Below are 9678 nucleotides of genomic sequence, written 5' to 3'. Positions count from 1 at the left end.
ACCCCGCCCTGAGCCCCCAAACCGGGACCGCCCCTCTGAGACCCCGCCCTGAGCCCCCAAACTGGGACCGCCCCTCTGAGACCCCGCCCTGAGCCCCCAAACCGGGACCGCCCCTCTGAGACCCCGCCCTGACCCCCCCAAACCGGGACCGCCCCTCTGAGACCCCGCCCTGACCCCCCCAAACCGGGACCGCCCCTCTGAGACCCCGCCCTGACCCCCCCAAACCGGGACCGCCCCTCTGAGACCCCGCCCTGACCCCCCCAAACCGGGACCGCCCCTCCCTGATCCCCCCCAAACCGGGACCCTGTCCTCATCTCCCAAACAGGGACCCCCACTCCGGGACCCCTTCCGGACCCCCCAAACCCCGTCCTCATCCTCCGAACCGGGACCGCCCCCTTCGGGACACCCCAAAACTCTGCCCCGAATAACCCCCTTCCCCTCCTGGGGACCCCCCTGTCGTAGCGCCCCCCCTCAATCACAGGGGGTTCCCCCGGGACACCCCAAACCCGGGCACCCCCCCTGCACACCCTGGGGACCCCCAAAGCGGCACCAACCGGGGGTGGCGGCACGAAGCGCCCCCCAAACCCCGCCCTGCCCCCGTTTTGGGGGTGTCCCCATCCCTGGGGGGCTCTGTGTCCCCTCGGGTGTACCCCCTCCCTCCGCAGCCCGAGAACAAAGAGGGGCAGCAGCAGGAGGAGGAGGAGGAGGAGGAGGAGGAGCGCGAAGGCCCCGGCGGTGACAGCTGGTGTCCCCCGGGTGACACGGGGACAAAGGCAGCGCTGCCGGCGACAGAGGGGCTGAGCGGGGGGGACAGGGCGGGGGGACAGCGACCCCAAAACACCCCAAACATCGCACAGCACCCCACAGCACCCTACAACACCCCGCAGCACCCCACAGCACCCCGGTTTGCGGGGAACAGCGGTCACAAAACAGGGCGGGAGAGTTTTGGGGTCCCCCCACAGAAATGCTCAGGCTGAGCCTCCCCAGCTCATCGCACCCATGGCGGGGTGAGCCCCCCAAAAATGACCCCGAAGGTTTCCCCTCTCTGGTGCCTCGGCTGTTCCCTGACTCCCTTCCCGTCCACAGGATGGACGGAGGGATGGACAGAGGGATGGACAGAGGGATGGACAGAGGGATGGACAGAGGGATGGACGGAGGGATGGGGAGGGGGATGGACAGAGGGATGGACAGAGTGATGGGGAGGGGGATGTGGGAAACAATGCCAGGAGAGCTGGAGGGACGCAGGGACGGACAGAGGGACGGACGGGGAGCGCACAGGACAGGCGGGGCCGGGGTGGCCGCGGGGACATTTGGGGACATTTGGGGACAGCGGGAGGGGCAGCAGAGCCGCCCCCAGCTGGCGGGGGGGTCCCGGCGCTGATGGGGACAGGGCGGGACAGATGGAGCGACATTAATTGGTAATTAAACCCTCCCCGGCGGGGAGAGCGAGCGGCAGCCGGGCCGGGGGAGGGGACACGGCCGGGGACAAGGGGACACTGCCGGCCCCCCCATCCCCGCCGGGGACCCTCCGCGGCTCCATGACAGGCGGCGGGTAATTAATGAGGCCGTTAATCACCGGGAGTGCGGTAATGAGGGGCTGCCGGAGCCCGGCTGTCAGCGAGCGGGGACAGGGATGGGGACAGGGACAGGGATGGGTTTGGGGACAGGGATGGGGACAGGGACAGGGATGGGTTTGGGGACAGGGACAGGAGAGTGAGGAGCGAGAGCTGGAGCCGGGCTGGGACCCCAGAGCCCCAAATCCGCTCCCATGGCACCGGGACCCCCAAACCCCTGAGCGGACGGGGCTCTCTGTGCCCCACATGGTCCCCCCATGGCGGACAGACCCCCAGGGCCGCACCCCCTGTCCCCTGTCCCTGTCCCCTGTCCCTGTGCCCATCCCTCTCGGTGACACACACTCCTCTCCCCCGATGTGACACAAATTTGGGTTTATTCACCGACAGCCCCAAATCCCAAAGCACCCCCAGGTGGGCCGAGGGGCTGGGAGGGACCCCCGTGTCCTTCAGGGGCCTCGGGCTGATCAGGGGTCACACACTGGTGTCCCTTAGGGGTCACAGGCTGGTGTCCCTCTGGGGCCAGGGGTTGATGTCCCCCAGGTGTCACAGCCAGGTGTCTCTCAGGTGTCACACGTTGACGCCCATCAGGTTCACCGGGCGCCCCCCGTAGCGTTTGGAGATGTCGGCCTCGATCTGCAACGAGGCCGGGGGGGGGATCAGGGGGTGCTCCCAGGGCTCAGGGGGGTCCCCGGTGTGCCCCCCGTCCCTCACCAGCCTCTGCAGCTCCCTGGCTCTCTCCTGCAGCTGCTGCAGCCGCGGCTCCAGCGCTCCCTGCTCGGCCAGGGCCTGGCGGCGCCGCCGCCCCAGCGCCTCCCGCTTGGCCAGCAGCAGCTCGGCCTGGAGACTCTGCTGCCGCAGCAGGGCCGTGACGCGCTCCACGTACCTGGGGACATGGGGACAGAGGGGTTATGGGGACAGGGACAGCGACAGCGGGGACATGGGGACAGCAGGGACAGCGGGATCAGCAGCAGCTCGGCCTGGAGACTCTGCTGCCGCAGCAGGGCCGTGACGCGCTCCACGTACCTGGGGACAGGGGGACAGTGGGGACAGGGACACAGGGTCACACAGCACGGCTTGGGGACACGGGCAGAGGGGACAGAGGGGTCACACTGCAGGACACGGGAGGGACAGCAGGGTCACACTGCATCATCTGGAGACAGCAGGGACAGTGGGGACACACTGCAGGACAGGGGCGGAGGGGACACGCCGCATGGTCTGGGGACAGTGGGGACAGAGGGGTCCCACTGCAGGACAGGGGACGGGGACAGCGAGGACACATTGCAGGGCACCCCTGGTTAAGGGCCGGGTTAGCGCTATTTTAGGGGCTGTTTTGGGGGCTTCTTTAGGGTTATTTTGGGAATTATTTTAGGGGCAAGTTTGGGGCTATTTTAGGGGCTGGTTGGGCGCTATTTTAGGGCTATTTTAGGGGATGTTTTGGGGCTATTTAGGGTCTGTTTTGGGGGCTTCTTTAGGGCTCTTTTAGGGGCTGTTTTAGGATTATTTTAGGGGCTGGTTTAGGATTGTTTTAGGGTCTGTTTTGGGGCAGTTTGGGGCCTGTTTTGTGGCTATTTTAGGGTCTGTTTCGGGTCGGGCAGGCACCTGGGCGAGGCGAGGATCATGCAGAGGTGCTGCACGCTGCGCGAGCACAGCTGCCCCAGCAGCTCCCGGGCCGTGGCCAGCTGGGCCCGCAGGCGCTCGGGGCTCTGGCCCTGCAGCACGGCCGGCGCCGCCTGGAACTGGCTCAGGGCCACCACGTCCGGCGCCGCGTCCTCGAGCTCCAGCAGCCGCTGCGCCAGGAACAGCTCCAGCTGCGGGACAGCAACGGGGACAGGGTCAGGGATAGGGTCAGGGACACCCCCAGGCCCACAGGTGTCCCCGGTGCCCACCTCCATGAGCTCGTCGATGAACTGGTTCCGAGTCTCGGGGTTCTCCAGCAGGGTCAGCGCGTCCGAGCCACGGGCAACGCCCTCGGGGGCTGCGGCGGGGTGGGACCCCCAAAGCCTGCTCAGCTTCACCCCAAAATCCCTGCCCGGAACCCAGACACACTGCCCGGAACCCGAAATCCCTGCCCAGCGTCCAAAAACCCTGCCCAGAACCCAAACACACTGCCCAGAACCCAGAAACCCTGCCCAGCATCCAAAAACCCTGACCAGAACCCAAAATCCCTGCCCGGAACCCAAACACACTGCCCAGAACCCAAAATCCCTGCCCAGCATCCAAAAACCCTGACCAGAACCCAGAAACCCTTACCAGAACCCAAAATCCTTGCTCAGAACCCAAAACCCCTGCAGAGCACCCAAAAAACCCTGACCAGAACCCAAAATCCTTGCCCAGAACCCAAAACCCCTGCAGAGCACCCAAAAACCCTGACCAGAACCCAAAATCCCCGCCCAGAACCCAAAATCCCTGCCCAGCACCCAAACCCCACTCCCTGCCCAATGCCAAACCCCTCTGGGGGTTCCAGGGGCACTGGGAATGGGGAATTTGGGGGGATTTGGGGGAATTTGGGGGGATTTGGGAGCTGCCTGTGCCCCCCAGCCCTGCTCACCCTCCGTTCCAGCCTCCACCACCGTGATCGTCCCCTCCTGTCCCCCTGTGTCACCCCAGTCGATGGCACCGTCCCCCTGGGGAGCAAAGGGTGAGTGACAAAGAGCGACAAAGGGGACATCAGGGGGATGTGGGGACACAGGGACACTCCCCTGGCCATGGGGGTGTCACAAACCTGGGGCTCTGCTGTGATTGTCCCCTTCTCTCCGTCACCCCAGTCAATGCCATCCTCCCCCTGGGGAACAAAGGGTGACAAAGGGGGATTTAGGGACACAGGGACATCGCCCCAATCAATGCCACCATGCCCCTGAGGGAGGAAAGGTGACACAGGGGAGGTCTGGGGACACAGGGATGTCACCCACCTGGGCACTGAGCTCTACAGTGATTGTCCCCTCCTGTCCCTTCTCTCCATCGCCCCAGTCGATGCCATCCTCCCCCTGGGGAGCAATGGGTGACATTAGGTGGGTTTGGGGACACAGGGACATTGCCCCAGTCAACGCCACCATCCTCCTGATGAATGAGAGGTGACAAAGGGTGACATGGGAGGGTCTGGGGACACAGGGACGTCACCCACCTGGGCGCTGGGCTCCACCGTGATGCCCCAGTCGATGTCCCCACCCTGGGGCGGCTCCGTGGGGAAATCCCCCCAGTCGATCTGTGGCAAAGACCCCAAACCCCCTGAGACACGGCCCGAACCCCAAAGCCCCAAACCTCAAACCCCAAACCCCAAATCCCCAAACCCCAAACCCCCTGAGGCACGGCCCGACCCCAAAGCCCCAAACCCCAAACCCCCAAACCCCCAAACCCCAAACCCCCTGAGACACGGCCCGACCCCAAACCCCCAAACCCCAAACCCCCAAACCCCAAACCCCTAAACCCCAAACCCCAAACCCCTAAGGCACAGCCCCAAACCCCAAACCCCCAAACCCCAAACCTCCAAACCCCAAACCCTGTGAGGCACAGCCCAGCCCCAAACACGCCCAGCAGTGCCAGGGGGCTGTCCCCGTGTCCCCCCATGTCCCCCCGTGTCCCCCCGTGTCCCCCCGTGTCCCCCCGTGTCCCGGTGCCCCTGCCAGCACGCACCGTGTCCTGCGGGGGCGGCTCCGGGGCCTGCGGAGCCGCCTCGGGCCGCTCCAGCCGCAGCGGCTCCTGCCCCGTGCGCCAGCGGAACACGGACGAGTTCCCGTGGGCCACCACGTGCCGGAGCAGCGGCAGCGCCTCCGCACCGGGGCTGGGACACGGGGACACGGGGATGGCACCGGGACATGGGGACATGGGGATGGCACAGGGACATGGGGACATGGGGATGGCACCGGGACACGGGGACACGGGGATGGCACCGGGACATGGGGACATGGGGACATGGGGGACACCATGTGCCAGAGCAGCAGCAGCAGCGCCTCCGCACCGGGGCTGGGACACGGGGACACGGGGACATGGGGATGGCACCGGGACATGGGGACAGGGGGATGGCACAGGGACATGGGGACATGCGGACATGGGGACACCACGTGCTGCAGCAGTGGCAGCGCCTCCGCAGCGGGGCTGGGACACCAGATAGGGACATGGGGATGACATGGGGACATGGGGGACACCGTGTGCCGGAGCAACGGCAGCGCCTCCGCCTCTGCATTGGGGCTGGGACAGGGACAGGGACATGGGGATGGCATGGGGACATGGGGACATGGGGACATGGGGGACACCACGTGCCGGAGCAATGGCAGTGCCTCCACCTCTGTACCGGGGCTGGGACAAGGACATGGGGATGGCATGGGGACATGGGGACAGCAGCGGTGATGGGGACAGCACGGGGACATAGGGACATCACCGAGGACATGGGGACAGGGAGCACGGGGACAGCATTGGAGATGGCATCGGGCATGGGGACATCGGGGTGGGGACATCAGGGGTGGGGACACCTCAGCACCCGCAGTGCCGGGGTTCGGAGGGACCAGGAGCTGTTGTGGGGCAGTTTGGGGAGCCGGGGCTGTTTTAGGGTAGCTGAGGGATGTTTTGGGGCTGGTTCGGGGATGATTTTGGGGTGTCAGGGCTGTCCCCACCTGTCGCACACGAAGCCCACGCAGGCCTGGTACAGCTCGATGGCGTCCCCGAGGGCGCTGGCGCCGTCCCCAACGCGGGACAGCAGCGACGGCAGCGCCTGCACCTGGGCCAGCAGCTCCCGGCGCACGTCCTCGCCCTGGGGACACCGAGGGGACACTGGGGACGTGCTGGGGACACCGAGGGGGGACGCTGGGGGACATTCTGGGGGCACTGAGGGGACACTTACGGTCTGTTTTAGGCTCTGTTCAGGGGTTATTCTGGGGCCCATTTTGGGGTTATTCCAGCCCTATTTGGGGCTGTTTCAGGCTCTGTTTGGGGCTATTCTCAGCCCGTATTGGGCTCGCTCTGGGGCCATTCCCAGCCCATTTCAGGCTCTCTCTGGGGTTATTTTCTGGCTCATTTGGGGCCATTCCCAGCCCGTTTCAGATTCCCCCCCGGTGGTTCCCGTGGCATTCATGGCGATGCCATACCATCCAGGCCTGTTTCAGGCTCTACCTGGGGCCATTCCCAGCCCCATTTCAGGCTCTGCTCGGGGTTACTTTGGGGCTCATTTTGGGTTATTTCAGGCCCATTTCAGACTCAGAGCGATGCTGTACTGTCCAAGCCTGTCTCAGGTTCTGCTCAGGACCATTCCCACCCCGTTTCAGGCTCTATCTCGGCCATTCCCACCCCGTTCCAGGCTCTCCCCGGGGTTACTGTGGGGCTCATTTGGGGCCATCCCCAGCCGGTTCCAGGGCGCCCCGGCACTCACGGCGATGCCGTACTGGCGGCAGGAGCCCAGGAAACGCTCGCGGAGCTCCCCTGCCCGCGCCTGGCACTCGTCCTCGCGCCGCGCCAGCTCCTGCTGCGCCTGCAGCCACCGGGCCCGCTGCCTCCGCATTGCCGGCAGCTCGTAGCTGATGCTGCGCCCCAGCAGGCTGGAGAGCTCGGCTGGGGGCACAGGGGGTCACCCCGGGGCTCGGGGGGCGCCCGGCGTCACCCCGGGGGCTCCTCCTGCTGGGACTGGGTGTCCCCATGGAGCCTGGGCTTTGGGTTCAGTGCCGTGCTGGTTTGGGGCTGAATTCAGCTCTAAATCCTGTCCTGGTTTGGGGCTGAATTCAGCTTTAAATCCCATCTCATCTCATCTCATCTCATCTCATCTCATCTCATCTCATCTCATCTCATCCCATCCCAGTTTGGGGACTGAATTCACCTTTAAATCCCATCCCATCCCGGTCTGGGGGCTCAATTCACTTTTAAATCCCATCCCATCCCATCCCATCCCATCCCAGTTTGGGGACCGAATTCCCCTTTAAATCCCACTGGGATTTGGCTTTCCCACAAATCCCATCCTTTCCCACCCTGGTCCACCCCAGTTTGGGGACTGAATTCCACCCACCCAGGGGGTTCTTTGGGACACCTCGGGGAATTCCCATTCCCATTATTCCCATTATTCCCACGATTCCCATTCCCATTATTCCTGTTATTCCCGTTATTCCCATCCCCTCTCACCCAGGTAGGCGTTGTCCTTCTCATAGAGGGACACGATCTCCTGCCAGTCCTGGGGAAGGACACGAGGGTGAGGAGGAGGAGGAGGAGGAGGAAGAGAATGAGGAGGAGGAGGAGGAGGAGGAGGAGGAGGGCGCTCCCACCTTCATCCTCTGGGACGAGTAGCGCCCAAAGAGGTTCTTGGTGGAGGCCTCGGTGCCCTTGAGGATCTCCACGATGCGCAGGCAGTGGAAATAGTGCAGGTCTGGGGGGAACAATGGGGTCAGGGGGGCTTTGGGGGATCCCTGGGCGCTTTGGGGGATCCCCAGGAGGTTTTAGGGGAACCCCAGGAGGTTTTGGGGGGTTCTTGAGCTGCCACCACCGCCCCTTTGTGAACAACCCTCCCACCCCAAATCCTGGCTCTGCAGGGGGGGTAGATCCGTGCCCAAAGCCAACATCCAAAATCCCCAAATGCCAAAGCCCTAATCCCAGACCCCAAACCCCCAAACCCCAAACTCCCAATCTCCAAACCCCAGACCCCAAATCCCAAACCCCAAAATCCCAAATCCAATTCCCAAATCCCCAAACCCTCAGTTCCCAAACGTAGATCCCAGACCCCAATTTCCAAACCCCCAAACCCCAAAGCCCCAAACCCCCAATTCCCGGTGCCGGAGCACTGACAGGAGCCCTGGAGCAGCTCTCGGATCTCGGGGTGCTCGGGCATGTCCTGCAGCGCCGCCCGGATCCGCTCCCGCACCTGCGCCACCTGCGCGGGCCAGCGCCGCCCGCAGTGCCGCCGGTCCAGCAGCCAGTCTGTGTGGGGACATGGGGACACGGGGACATGGGGACACTGCAGGGACATGGGGACACTGCAGGGACACCGGGACAGGGCCAGCGCCGCCCGCAGTGCCGCCGGTCCAGCAGCCAGTCTGTGTGGGGACATGGGGACACGGGGACACGGGGACATGGGGACACTGCAGGGACACGGGGACATGGGGACACTGCAGGGACAGGGCCAGCGCCGCCCGCAGTGCCGCCGGTCCAGCAGCCAGTCTGCGTGGGGACAGGGGATCACCGGGGGACACTCGGGCTCTGGGGACAGCGCCGGGCTCCGGGGACACGGGGGACAAACAGCGGGAGGAATTCCCGAGCCTCTTCCCAAAGCCTGGGACGGATCCCCAGCTGGAGGGAGAAGCGGGAACTGGGCTGGGATAACCGGGGTAAATCCCGGTCCCTGCCCCGTCTGGAGGGAACGGCGGGAACTGGGCTGGGATAACCGGGGTAAATTCCCGGTCGCTGCCCGGAGCAGGGGTTCGTTCCCGTACCCAGAAGCTTGCTGGTCTGGATGTCGATGGGCACATTCCGGTAGTCCTGGGGAGCCTGCGGGGAGAACACGGCAGGGGCGGGGCTGCGGCAACCGGAACCGGCACCGGGAGCGGCACCGGGAGCGGCACCGGGACCCTCCGCTTCAGTGCCAGGCCCGGGCTGTCCCCGCTGCCCCGCGCCTGGACCCGATCCCGGGCCCTTCCCCGCTCCCGGTCCCGTTTCCGATCCCACTCCCGAACCCAATCCCGTTCCGGATCCCCATGCCGGTCCCAGCCCCTTCCCCTGTCCCGGTCCCTGTTCCGGACCCTTCTCCGCTCCCGCTCCCGCTCCCGATCCCGCTCCCGCTCCCGCTCCCGCTCCCGATCCCGATCCCGATCCCGGTCCCGCTCCCGGTCCGCACCTGCATCTTTCCCGGCCCCGCCTCTCCACTTCCGCCCTCCCCGCCCCAGCCAATCGCCTCCCTCAGCGCCAGCGCCTCGGCCAATCAAAACGCGCTCCGCCCAAAGGTCGAACTCCCGCCAATCAGAAAGCGGCAGCTCGGAGGCAGCGCCACGTCCCTGTGCTTCCATTGGCTGGATGGGAAAGGGGCGTGGTCAGCCCGGACCAATCGGAGCGTGCGGTGGGAGTTTCTGGGGTCCCGGTCCCGGTTCCAAACCTGGCGCCAAAGCCCGGTCCCGGTCACAGTCCCGATCCCGGTCTCGGC

The 9678-nt window shown here is 65.5% G+C and overlaps 1 protein-coding gene across 1 annotated transcript; it reads right to left on the bottom strand.

Annotated features, from left to right (window-relative positions):
• Positions 1-1940: 1940 nt before the first annotated feature.
• CDK5RAP3 (CDK5 regulatory subunit associated protein 3) lies at positions 1941-9381 on the bottom strand. The gene is made up of 17 exons (XM_058041460.1): positions 9376-9381; positions 9281-9319; positions 8975-9029; positions 8331-8462; positions 7814-7914; positions 7674-7722; positions 6934-7112; positions 6182-6318; positions 5205-5352; positions 4696-4776; positions 4484-4558; positions 4297-4356; positions 4123-4198; positions 3461-3549; positions 3174-3382; positions 2286-2457; positions 1941-2207 (listed from the first exon to the last, which is right to left on the bottom strand). Exons 1-17 carry the CDS (start codon positions 9379-9381, stop codon positions 2142-2144), a joined length of 1674 nt encoding a protein of 557 aa, XP_057897443.1. The 3' UTR covers positions 1941-2141.
• Positions 9382-9678: the final 297 nt, after the last annotated feature.

Source organism: Melospiza georgiana, chromosome 28, assembly GCF_028018845.1.
Source record: "Melospiza georgiana isolate bMelGeo1 chromosome 28, bMelGeo1.pri, whole genome shotgun sequence".
Lineage (NCBI taxonomy): Eukaryota > Metazoa > Chordata > Aves > Passeriformes > Passerellidae > Melospiza > Melospiza georgiana.
This window is presented reverse-complemented; position numbering and strand designations above follow the sequence as displayed.

What these genes read in the sequence shown, in the direction of transcription:
- CDK5RAP3 (XM_058041460.1), bottom strand. An exon ending in ACTCGTCCCAGAGGATGAAG is followed by an intron (nt 7,723 to 7,813) that starts GTGGGAGCGCCC and finishes GTCCTTCCCCAG; the next exon opens with GACTGGCAGGAGATCGTGTC. An exon ending in GGTGGAGGCTGGAACGGAGG is followed by an intron (nt 3,550 to 4,122) that starts GTGAGCAGGGCT and finishes ACCCCGCCGCAG; the next exon opens with CCCCCGAGGGCGTTGCCCGT.